Raw genomic sequence first — 13,077 nt, 5'->3', positions numbered from 1 at the left:
GTTCTGTACAGAACAATGTCTCGAGGTTGTGTCTGGTCTCCTGGTGCAAAAATAACAACGTCAGGGACATCAGGAACACTGTCTCCTCCTCCGTCTGCTCCTCCTGTCTGGCCAGCAGATGTTGACTGTCCCATCTGATCCCCTGTCATAGTTTTATGCCCATATATGGAGATCTCTGTATCTGGTTGTCTGTGTCCCTTTATGCCCATAATGGAGATCTCTGTATCTGTCTGTGCCTTCGACTGTGTTGCAGACACAGTGCCGGTTCCCCCTTTAATGCAAACCCCATTATACCTGTTGTCATTGGACCCGCTTTGTTGCTCTTTTCTTTTTTGTAGCGGGAGAGTTCAGCTTGAGTTTTTTTGGAGAACTTGTTTTTTGTTGGTCTTGTGCTGAAGTACCAAGTTGTTACGAATTATTTCTCCTTCACCGGGGTTTAGCTTTGGTAGCTTTTCTGGAGTACTCATTTTTTTGAGAGCTGCTTATAGACTATATGCAGAGGTCTGTCAAGAGTGCTGGACTTAGCTTAGAAGCCGGCTTATATACTTTCATCTGACACGTATGCCACGTGATGTCAGAGCCCTTTATGGTGTGATGTCACAATGAGTCAGCGCTTGCGCGAGAAGTGATTGGCAGGTGAGATTGACCACCCGGAAGTAAATTTGTCATATGGAGATTCCGAACCTTTCGCGTTGGTTCCGGAAAACCCTGAAGTACCAAGTTGTTACGAATTATTTCTCCTTCACCGGGGTTTAGCTTTGGTAGCTTTTCTGGAGTACTCATTTTTTTGAGAGCTGCTTATAGACTATATGCAGAGGTCTGTCAAGAGTGCTGGACTTAGCTTAGAAGCCGGCTTATATACTTTCATCTGACACGTATGCCACGTGATGTCAGAGCCCTTTATGGTGTGATGTCACAATGAGTCAGCGCTTGCGCGAGAAGTGATTGGCAGGTGAGATTGACCACCCGGAAGTAAATTTGTCATATGGAGATTCCGAACCTTTCGCGTTGGTTCCGGAAAACCGCATATCGGGTCGGGTCGAGGCCTAGCTAAGATCGTAGGCAAAGGTCTGAGCTAGGCCTAGTCTTGACGACCTTGTCTTATGCAAAGATTAAAATCTAATTTAGATAGGATGTTATGTAGACAGATGCCAGGTTCATTTGTAGATCTGGCATCCTATAGTGTGTATAGCTTCTATGTACAGATTATACATGTTTTTATATTGTACTGTTTAGATTGATGATAGGTTCTTGGTTTACCCTAGATTACTATTGCTATGCATCGATGCATTTGATGTATTACCTGGTGTTTACCTTGCTTACTGTAAATCACTCTGGATTAAGAGTGTCTGCTAAATGCCTACATTGTAACATTGTGTAAATATTCTCTATGCTGTGAGATGATTTCTCTTATTCTAATGTTGTGATTCAGTTTTTGATCTTTGATGAAATTGTGTTTTTAGATGTTTCATTGCTGTTGTTTTTTTCCAGACGGTGCTGACAGCCAGCAGCTGGTCCAGCTCCAGATTTTACACCAAGCCCAGCAGAGACAGATGGAAGACCTGGAGAAGAAGCTGGAGGATTCACAGAGGAACATGAGATGTCTTCACCATCAGTTTGCCATCGTCAAAGGTTTGCTGAGCAGAGACATGTTTTCATTCTGTCCAGAGTAGGAGCTGTGATCCAACATTAACCACATGAACCCCAGCATCTATATTCAGGGGGGAACCTCAAAATAAAATAGTTGACGCTTTGTCGGCTTGTGGAGTTCAGTTTGGTGTAGATGGAAAAAAGCGATCCAAGTATAGTTGTAACTCAGATCTTGGTCACTAAGTCTATAAGGGTTTAAGTGGTTAATTTAATCCAACTTCAGCATCATGTGTGTGATTTATTACAGTAGAATATATTGTTTATTTGATGTGATGATGTTTTCCATGAACACACTTCATCATCAGATGAAAAGGACGGCCTGGCTGTGAGCCTGAAGGAATCCAGCAGAATGATTGAAGAGGCTAAAGGCAGAGAGCTTCACCTGAAGAACAGCGTCCAGAGTCTGGAGCAGCAGGTCCACAGTCTGACTGACCGAGAGCACCAGGTAAGTGATACCTTTTATTATTATTATTAAAGATCTTTTGGGGATAGCCTTAACTCATTCACAGCCATTTTTTATTTTTTTATTTTAAATTTTGCACACAGAACCAGGAGATAACGTGTTCCAAAGATTTACTGCTCCATTCACTTCCGTTCGCGCTACAGTTTCCCCTAGATCTTAATTATTAGATCAGAGACTTTTTTTTTACTTTTTCTATGCTAGTGTTTTTAATGCGTTTATTATTTCTGTTCATGTGTAGTATTTTTGTTCATGTTTAGTATTTCTGTTCATGTGTAGTATTTCCTGATACTGTGTTTTTTTCTTCGGTTGTGATGTGTACAGAGACTCCTCGGGGGGGACCATGCACCATAAACTAATAACATTGAATTAAAATGGTGTGTGTGTGCGCGTGCGTCTGTGTGTGTGTGTAGAACCTCCAGAAGCTGCAGGCAGCAGAGGCCTCTATGGACAGCATGAAGCTTCAGATCACAGATATGTGCGGTTCAGAGACTCTGTCTCGCGCCCGTCAGCAACACGACCACCAGCTGACTGCCATGAAGGAGCAACACGATGCCAAGGTGTTGGCACTGAGCCAGAGGGTCGATGCCACCTCACAGGCTCTGAAGGAACAGGTACCGTTTTTATGTTTATCTTCAACTCATTCACTGCCAGGAATTAATTAATTAATTTGTCTCCGGTTCCCTTGCCAGCGAAAACGCCGTTTTTACTGTACCTTTTGAAAAAGTCATAAAATATTCTCTGTGTCCTCCTTCCTCACGGACATCGGTTCGTTACACGCACAGGGTCCGGTAGCGTCGGGTAAAACAAATTGGCCGGCCGCCATCCTCCATTCCTCCACTCCATTTGACTTTTATAAATCATTTAACATGGAAGATGCCTAGTTTTTTTTGCTGTGATCACGTGATCTGTGGGTGTACTCTTCTTCGGTTGTGCTTGGATCATTCACAGTCTGCAGCACCCCCCCACCCCACCCCACCAAAAAAAAAAGAAGCTGTCATAAGTCGCCCTTAGCAGCAAATGAGTTAACATGTTCTCAAACAGAGAGGAACCAGAGTTTTGTTTTTGTCCTTTTTCAGACAGAGGTCAGTCAGAGGTTCAGAGACCACGTTCATCAGTTGGAGCTGCAGAGAGAAGAGGAGCGAGTGGAGAGGTCAAAGGTCATCAACACCCTCAACCAGCGCCTTGAGGAGAGCCAGAGGCAGTGTGCCAACCTGCTGCAGTCAGGTGACTCCCTCTATATGACACCCTCTGGGTGACTCCCTCTAAATGACACCGCGCTGCGTCCAGCCAGGGAACCTCCCCCCTGTCAGGTGACAAGAAGGTCAGTTGGCTCTCATTGAAGGAGGCATGAGCTCGGCTCTGGCCTCCCTAGGCTGGCGGGGGGAGTGTAGCGCCCAGGATCACTTTGACATATAATTGGCACCGGCCGCAAAAAAGCGTTGGGATAAAAAACGTTTAAAAGAAAAAAAGAGTGAAGGGTTACACTGTGACAAGAGGAGTCAGTTCTTTATGTCTCCATGAGCCTTAACACAAGAAACACAAACAAACCTTTCTGCTATCCAGCCACAACACTGATGAGGGCTGGCCGGCCCAAAGGTTTGATTCTGTTTGTTGCGTAAGAGGGTTATAGAGACATAAATAACTGACTGATCTTGTCAGGGTTATGGAGACATAAAGAACTGACTGATCTTGTCAGGGTTATGGAGACATAAAGAACTGACTGATCTTGTCAGAATCACTCTGAGGAAGACCTTTCACTCTCTGCCAACTGGAACACTATAACATTGAAACTGATCAATTATCTTTGAGGGGTTTAGTTCTCTCACCTGTGAACTAGTTGTGGTTTGATTGGTTGGTTGATAGATGATGTTGTTTGTTCTCTTCAGGTTCTGTTCAGGAGATGAACCAGATGCAGGCCAAGCTACACCAAGCACAGAAAGACAAGACTCTGAGTGACAACATGTCCCTCTCATTACAGGTACCAGTTCTACCAGTTCTAATTATTATATCATTACAGGTACCAATTCTATGTGCCAGAACATTACATGATATTACAGATCATGTGACAGACAGACAGACACGACGCACGTTGTGAGGTTGTAGATCAGGTATTCTCGGCATGCCACACTACAGCTCAACTAAGTACAATTCAGACATTACAGATCTCCAAGTAGAGTTATCTAAGGGGACCCTCTGATTCTAGGAGGGCTTTTAGATCTTTTTAGCCTTGTTTATGAAATTATATTTCACTTTCAGTTACCTGGCAAATTGTCATTCAAATCTAAACATTCCTCCATAATTAAGCTAACTAATTTGACATAATTAAGTGTGGGAATAGGTATTATAGGTAAATACCATAATATCCCAAACCTTTTGTACAATTTTCATTTAGGGAAGATTCCAAATAATGATGAATTACACATTAATAAAAGGAAACATATTGACATACTGTACTGTACACACGTGGGCTGCATCTCCCATCTCTCTGATAACTGCTATGTTTACATTTAATACGCATGGATTTCCATATTATAATAATAATAATACACTTTATTTGTAAACTCACTTTATATTTGAACCAAATCTCAATGTGCCATATGTTTACACCTTTGAATATTCCTGTGAATATTCCCGAAATGTTGCAACGCTAACTTGTCAATATAATGAATATCTATCTGCTGTAATGAACCTCTTTCTTCCATTTGATTATTATTATGACTCAGTCCTACTCAGGATTCTCGCCACAAGGTGGTGCTGTTGTGTAACTCTGTAGCATTGGAACACCCTTTTTTTTTTTTTTTAATACTTTTTTGAAATCACGTTCGAAGTCTCGTCTCGCGATACTTCCGCCCTCCAGGCTCCAGAATGGTGGGCGGTAGTATCGCGAGACGAGACTTCAAACGTGATTTCATTCCATGCGGTTTGGGGGGTTCCCGAAATGGAGAACTTCGCTCGCTATGAACTGGGGGTCCCGGACCACTATCATCATGACTTAACAACCTCAAATCAAAGTAGGAAAACGCTTAGGGCAAAATTCTCCTTTTAAATGAAAAAGGTTTCAGAAGTGTTGTTCTAAATGTGTTTCTACAGGAGGATCTGTGTGAGCTGAAGGATCACTCTGTTCTAAAGTATTAAAAGGGGTTTCTACAGGAGGATCTGTGTGAGCTGAAGGATCAGATCACTCTGTTCTAAAGTATTCCATGTGTTTCTCCAGGAGGATCTCTCTGAGCTGAAGGAGCAGATCACTCTGTTCTAAAGTATTAAATGTGTTTCTACAGGAGGATCTGTGTGAGCTGAAGGAGCAGATCACGCTGTATGAATCTGCTATGAAGATGGGGGTTCTGTCTCTGGAGCTGAACGGAGGAGACTGGGAGAAGCAGCTCTCAGAGTCCTATGTGGATCTAGGGATCAAGAAGAGCAACTGGAAGAACAACACCATCCACAGGTATGTCTGTCTGGAGCTCATAGTCCTTGTAGCTGAAGAACAACACCATCCACAGGTACGTCTCCTCATAGAGCGTTTTAACGTATATGTGTCCACCTTTATGATTAACGTTGTGTTTCACCTGCATGCGTGTATAGAGTCTTAGGTGTCGGTAGAAAGAGAGAGCTCTATATTATAATGTTATCTTCAACATACAGTAATTGATAAATATCTTGACTCAACTTTGTTCTACTTGTGTGAACAAATACAATTTTAACTTTTTCTTTAAACTCATAGAAATAAAAATAAAAAATAGGTTATGAATTCCATAACCGATTAACACAATGTTAATCATAAAGGTGGACACATGTACGTTAAAACGCTCTATGAGGAGACGGTCTATGCCACCATTGCTCTGTAATGAACTGTTCTTTGTTTAACATTGGTTCTACATGACGGGAACAAGAACCCACCCTCTGATGACTGCCGAGTAAAATAATGATGTGTGTCTGAGAACAATGATACATTGTTATAGATCATTTCTGGGGTTTTAGTTATGATAATGTTTTTTTTACAAAACCAGTAGTGAATAATGCAATGCCTACTTTTTACATTTAACCAAACTAAATGATTGTTGTACTTACTACTTACTATCTTGTGGAAGAACCATGCGAGCTGCTTTGCTCTGGGCCTGTAATCTGTTAAAATTACTTCCTGTTGAGTCGGACCAAATCACTGATCAATAATCTAAATGTGATAAAGCACTGATGCTTGTACTAATTGTTTGGTTACGTATTCATGTTTTGCAATGCTTTATAGCACCCATACCTCCATAACTGTCTAACTGGTGGTGATTATAATTCTAATAAACTACACTGTTCTTGTCAACCGGTCGGGATGTGCGGAGTGATTTATATTTCGTGTGTGTGTGTGTGTGTGTGTGTGTGTGTGTCAGTGCGGCGCTGGCAGACCTGTCAGAGGACAGTGTGAAGGAGCTCAGGGCAGAGCTACAGCGCTGCCTGGTGTGTCTGAAGGGGAAGAGACAGAAGATCTCACAGCTTCAGGACCAGCTGCACCACTCTGAAGCCAGGGTCAGCCAGCTGCAGACCACTGTGGATGATACGACGGTAAGAACCTTACCATTACGCTAGACATCCTATAATTCTACAAAGCTCAGTGGCTCTGTGCGTGCATGCCCAAAATATCTTCTGCCCGGTTCTCCTCAGTGCCTGAAGCAATTGATCTGTATTTGCACACAGCCATTGACCATCAGCATGTGCACGGACGGAACACCGACGCCCGTTTTTCACTTTACCCAAATTCGAGCCGTTTAACAGCCTTTTTCCGAACCTCTGTTTAACTCTACGGCCGGTCTTTTCGACGTTACTGGGCATGCGTGGCTAAGTGCGCATGCACGCGCAGCCACGTACGTGTGCATGCACGTTTGTGGTCGCTGGCGACCGGGTTGCCAAATCATGTGCGTGAAACAAGCGTGTGTGTGTCCAAAATCATACTTTGGGTGCTCATATCCTCCGACCGGTATGGTCTAGTTATTATTAATTATCACCATTACCATGGACTATCTGCCATTAGTTTTGTGTACCTAACACGTGGAATTATCTTCAGCGACATCCTCCGGATCGTAGCAGTAGTAGTTTTAGATGAAAGAGAGGAGGAGGAGGGTGATATTGGTCGTTGCACAGACTCCTACAGGCTGGGGGGCGGCACTTGTCAGCAGGGAGTGTTGGGCGGGAGGAGTAGTCCTCCCGGTGGGGGCTCCTCACTGACAGAGATGTGTGTGTGAGGAGGAATTGGCATAACGACTACATTGGGGAGAAAAAGGGATAAAAAGTATTGTCTACTCTAAATTAAAAACGAACGAGAAGAAATGAGACCGTGGCGACGTGCGAGCTCCCCGGCTTTTCCCACATTTACTGGTTTCGCACATGAATTGTAACATACTGTATTCAACACAGTGTCTCCTTTTGTCTTCTCCAGATGAAGGAAAGCAGCCAGTCTCACTCTAACATACTGTATTCAACACAATGTGTCTCTTTTTGTCTTCTCCAGATGAAGGAAAGCAGCCAGTCTCACTGTAACATACTGTATTCAACACAATGTGTCTCTTTCTGTCTTCTCCAGATGAAGGAAAGCAGCCAGCCTCACTCTAACATACTGTGTCTCTTTTTGTCTTCTCCAGATGAAGGAAAGCAGCCAGCCTCAGCATCTAGATGTGTCTGTAGCATCAAAGAAAGAACTGATGAGACTCCAGCAGGACAAGCAGCACTTACAGGAACAAGTAGAGGTCTGTTAGCTCTTTATTATCTAATCTATTAACTAGTAGGTATGCAGGAACAAATGCCACCCTTTTAATATTGCCCTATTATAGCGCCACCAGGAGGACAATTTTTGCAACATTCTTTTTTTTATATCAATCCTACACATTTTGTACAAACATCACGCTAATCGGGAAAACATTATCTCTGTAGTCATGTGATCAAGACGGATCCGTCCGATTTTTCATATTCCATCCTGATTGGCAAATTCCGAACATTGCCGGCCCACAATAACCTACCTGACCTGGCAGAGACATGTGCTCCGAGGAGCACTTTATATAGTTATTATTAATAAAATGTATTATTATTATTATTATTAAGGAGCTGAAACAGAGTGAGGAGAACCTGAAGAGTGTGAATGCTGAGCTGTGCTCCAAGATGAGACAGATGATCCAGGAGCTGGACCAGGAGAAACAGGAGGATGCTGAGAGGTAGGAGAACATGGATAAAGAGCATTGATATGAGCTGTACCAGTGGTTCAGAGGTAGGAGAACATGGATAGAGAGCATTGATATGAGCTGTACCAGTGGTTCAGAAGTAGGAGAACATGGATAGAGAACATTGATATGAGCTATACCAGTGGTTGAGAGAAGTGGTGGAAAGTAACTAGGTACATGTGCTCAAGTACTGTACTTAAGTACATTTTGAGGTATTTGTACTTGACTATTTCCAATTTCCAATACTTTGACTTCTACTGCACTACATCTCGGATCCAAATATTGCACTTTTACTCCACTACAATTATTTTAAAACTTTAGTTAATAGTTACTTTGCAGATATACATTATTACATTTTAAAGCATGCATTAACCACTAGTCCTATTTTATACATAGGCTATTTGAAAATAGCAGATCTACAAGCTCACAACGCTTCACATCGAGACCTTAATTGTTTCCAGACAGTTTTAGCTCCTACATTAAATTCTAGGTGTCAGTAGGCAGAAAGCCCCGATCATCTGGCTAAGATATGACTATTCTGGGTATGATACATTGAGTGCATTCAACATAGGTAGGGAACGAAACTACTAATCACCAGTCTTAAGTCTTAAGTGCATTCTCTTCTAAAACAAGCAACTAAGAGTATATCTAGCGCCAAGGTAAAAGTGCAATATATCAGCTATACCTACTTTCTTAAACAGATGAGACAAATAGGAAAATCAAATGAGCAAGAGCTAAAACAAATAAGTGAATCGAATAAACAAGAACCAATAAGACAAGAGCTTTTACAAATAATTGACAACGTAGGCAAGGCTAAGAGGAAGGGTATGGAGGAAGGGTGTTTCCTGAAGAGGTCGGTTTTCAGCCTGCGGTGAAAGATGGGCAGTGACTCTGCTGTCCTGACATCAGTGGGGAGTTCATTCCACCACTGTAGGGGCCAGAACAGAAAAAAGCTGTGACCGTGTAGATCGTCCAGAAGGACCACTAAGCGATACAATAAAATCTGTGTTTATTCCATGTATGATGTCACGTATAATGTGTGTTTCTCCAGGTCTGAGCGGACCCAGCAGCAGTACAGGAACGACGTTGTAAACCGGATCAGAACCCAGCTGGTATCCGAACATAAAGGTCACGTTGACGAGATGACCTCTACGCACCAGCAGCACATCTACAAGCTGCAGTTAAGACCTCCACAATCTGTCCTTCTACATTATCTACAGTTCTGTTAGGACAACTCATGAAGGATAAGATATTTAGGACAGAATATTGAATATAAAATGAGCAATAAATGTATTATGGTTTGGTTTGGCAATGAATTGGATCTGCTTTTAGGTTCTATAATAAAGCACATCTCCCAACCATAGGGACTCCCAATCCCTGCATAGTACATAAACAGATCCTAAACCACAGGTGGTAGCTGGGGTGGTGAAGGTTGAGACGGGTGGTAGCTGGGGCGGTGGAGGGTGAGGCAGGTGGTAGCTGGGGTGGTGGAGGGAGGGTGAACAGCATTCAGCATCTATGAAGTGTGATTGGATGAGTGGATGTGAAGCTGGAGCTGAGGCGGAGCTGAGTTCCCTGACAGAACTTGCTCTGCTTATGTCTGTGCTAAGTGCAATGCTCATTTAAGACCTCCACAATCTGTCTCTCTACGTGTTTACTGATCTGGTTATATTAGTGCATTAACAGCTTGTTCTCTAGTGGTCTAATAGTTGCTGTTATCAGTGCATTAACAGGTTGTTCTCTCCACAGGACTGAACTCTCAGAGGCCAGTGATAGGCTGACTGCCACTCAGGAGGATTACGTGTCGGTCTGTAAGGAGAAAGATCAACTGGAGGCAAGAAAATCACTTCTCACATACTAACATGCATTTCACAGATTATAACACAGATTATAAAGTACATGATCATTTTATCCATGGTGTATAGAGCTTCCATTAAACGAGTTAGACCACAGTTGGAATCCTACTGGAAGTAAGTAAGTCAGTCAGCCAGAGCGCTAGACCTTTGGGAGAACTGCTGAGGTGGAGCGCAACACCTACCATCAGCTCCCAGTACTTGGGACTGCCTCTTTCTTTGGTCTTTCTCCCAGGTGGGCGTGGTTATATGCCTAAACCTAACCCTAACCTCACAGAAAATAGGCCTTAATAACACAGTGCTCCCAAACGTGTTTTGGTCCTCACCCAAAAGAGACATTTGATGTCTTCCCGGGACCCAAACTAGTGAAAATAGCCGATCTACAAGCTTTGCGAGTTGCGACGCGTTGTGAGCTTGTAGATCTGCTATTTTCACTAGTTCTAAAAAATGTTTTAATTTGTTATGTTATGCTTTTTTTTTTTAAAGAAAATCTCATATTTATGTACGAGATATTTACCTACGACACAAAATATGGTCCGCGACCCACTGTTTGGAAACCACTGCCTTAACCTAACCTCAAGCCACGCCCACCCTGGGTGAAACACCTGGGAAAGAGTGAGTCCCCCCAGGACTTGCGCATACGCTGAGTTAGTGAACCCATGACCTTGCGGTGGAAGGGCGAGTTCTCTACCGACTGAGCTACACCGACCCGGAGTCCATCAAATACTGGATTTCTAGGGCCGATACTGGTATTGGGGAGTAAAAAAAACATTCTGATATCGATATAATATCCAATGCTCGTGATATGTATAGGAGGCAGGATATTTTAAATGACCCCAAGCATGTTTTTCTGCGTTGTGTTCTGTTAACCAATATATGGAAAAGGATCTATTCAAAATGACCATGTTATAGTCTAGATGAACCAGGACTATATATTGTACAATGACCATGTTATAGTCTAGATGAACCAGGACTATATACTGTACAATGACCATGTTATAGTCTATATATATATATATATATATATATATATATATATATATATATATATATATATATATATATATATATATATATATATATATATATATAGACATAAAACATATATATATATATATATATATATATATATATATATATATATATATATATATATATATATATATATATATATATATATATATATAGACATAAAACATTTAGAGAACCACATATTATAGCAGGATTTAGAAGACATTTGTGAAGACTTGCACAAATTTCCATGATTTTTCAAAAATAGCAGATCTACAAGCTCATAGTGTGTAGTATATAGTCCTGGTTCATCTAGACTCTAGATGAACCAGGACTATATACTGTACAATGACCATGTTATAGTCTAGATGAACCAGGACTATATATTGTACAATGACCATGTTATAGTCTAGATGAACCAGGACTATATATTGTACAATGACCATGTTATAGTCTAGATGAACCAGGACTATATACTGTACAATGACCATGTTATAGTCTAGATGAACCAGGACTATATACTGTACAATGACCATGTTATAGTCTAGATGAACCAGGACTATATATTGTACAATGACCATGTTATAGTCTAGATGAACCAGGACTATATATTGTACAATGACCATGTTAGTCTAGATGAACCAGGACTATATATTGTACAATGACCATGTTATAGTCTAGATGAACCAGGACTATATATTGTACAATGACCATGTTATAGTCTAGATGAACCAGGACTATATATTGTACAATGACCATGTTATAGTCTAGATGAACCAGGACTATATACTGTACAATGACCATGTTATAGTCTAGATGAACCAGGACTATATACTGTACAATGACCATGTTATAGTCTAGATGAACCAGGACTATATACTGTACAATGACCATGTTATAGTCTAGATGAACCAGGACTATATACTGTACAATGACCATGTTATAGTCTAGATGAACCAGGACTATTGAGTCATTCAAATATTTAATTTAATTTGTTCCAATTATTGTTTGAATATTTAATTGGGGGGATTTTTAAAGGTTCAAGCAATACAAAACACGCCAAATGTATGACACACACAAAAAAGCAAAAGTCGTTTCCATTGTGGTCCATTAAACATTCAACACTCTGGTATATCAAATATAGAAAATCTAAATATACAGTTTAAATTCAGATGTGAGATATTTACATAGGTGCCTTTTGTGTGTAGTGTTTGTCGTTGAACAAGGATGTTATTGTTCTGTATTCTGTGTGTTCCCAGATGAAGCTGAGGAATGAGAAGATCTCAGCTGTCCAGAAGCTGAGATCAGAGCTGGAAGCAGAACATCAGACCAACATGCAGCACCATGTAGCTTCAGCCAGGACCGTATGGGAGGAGGAACACATGAAGGTCAGTAGTCTGGATCTGGAGACGGGATATAGCTTTTATGTCCAGGCCAGAGTAGAGGGAGTTCCAGCAATTCAATTGTGATGAAATGAAGCCATGGAGGACTGTTATACGGTCTGCAGTGGACAGAAATTATTACATTTTGTCGATGTTCCCAATCTGATATAACAGATGTTTGCTTGTTCATGTTCATTGAATAATTGAAGTGTGATATGTAATTTAAAACTTGTATCTATCAAAAAGGTATTGTTTTTTGCTTATAGCTTTGCGTATGTGTTTGCTTATAATTTACATACACTCAAATAGAAACTTTAATCAAATGTCTTTTTTGTCTCCGCCAGGAGACTATGTTTTCACTTTCCGTCCCCCCCCTCTCGGCCAAGCTAACATTGGTCAAGCCTCACGTGACACGTGACAATACGTTGAAAGAGTGTACCTTTCTGTGTGGAGTTTGCATGTTCTCCCCGTGTTCCCTAGGGTAGGTACCCTCACAAAAACATGCAGTAATCCTGGTCACT

The 13,077-nt window shown here is 41.4% G+C and overlaps 1 protein-coding gene across 1 annotated transcript in view; it reads left to right on the top strand.

Moving 5' to 3' along the window:
• Positions 1-13,077, top strand: part of cep152 (centrosomal protein 152) — a 38,829-nt gene that overhangs the window by 11,714 nt on the left and 14,038 nt on the right. Inside the window, exons 7-18 of the mRNA XM_084059623.1 lie at positions 1,492-1,632; positions 1,956-2,095; positions 2,524-2,724; positions 3,190-3,337; positions 4,000-4,091; positions 5,392-5,558; positions 6,493-6,664; positions 7,738-7,842; positions 8,195-8,304; positions 9,362-9,490; positions 10,060-10,144; positions 12,434-12,562. Coding sequence (XP_083915749.1) covers positions 1,492-1,632; positions 1,956-2,095; positions 2,524-2,724; positions 3,190-3,337; positions 4,000-4,091; positions 5,392-5,558; positions 6,493-6,664; positions 7,738-7,842; positions 8,195-8,304; positions 9,362-9,490; positions 10,060-10,144; positions 12,434-12,562 — 1,619 coding nt within the window. The remainder of the gene's footprint in view (positions 1-1,491; positions 1,633-1,955; positions 2,096-2,523; positions 2,725-3,189; positions 3,338-3,999; positions 4,092-5,391; positions 5,559-6,492; positions 6,665-7,737; positions 7,843-8,194; positions 8,305-9,361; positions 9,491-10,059; positions 10,145-12,433; positions 12,563-13,077) is intronic.

Source organism: Gymnoscopelus microlampas (assembly GCF_963454915.1).
Source record: "Gymnoscopelus microlampas genome assembly, chromosome: 6".
Taxonomy (NCBI): domain Eukaryota; kingdom Metazoa; phylum Chordata; class Actinopteri; order Myctophiformes; family Myctophidae; genus Gymnoscopelus; species Gymnoscopelus microlampas.
Note: the sequence above shows the minus strand (reverse complement) of the source record. Positions and strands in the feature narration are given on the sequence as shown.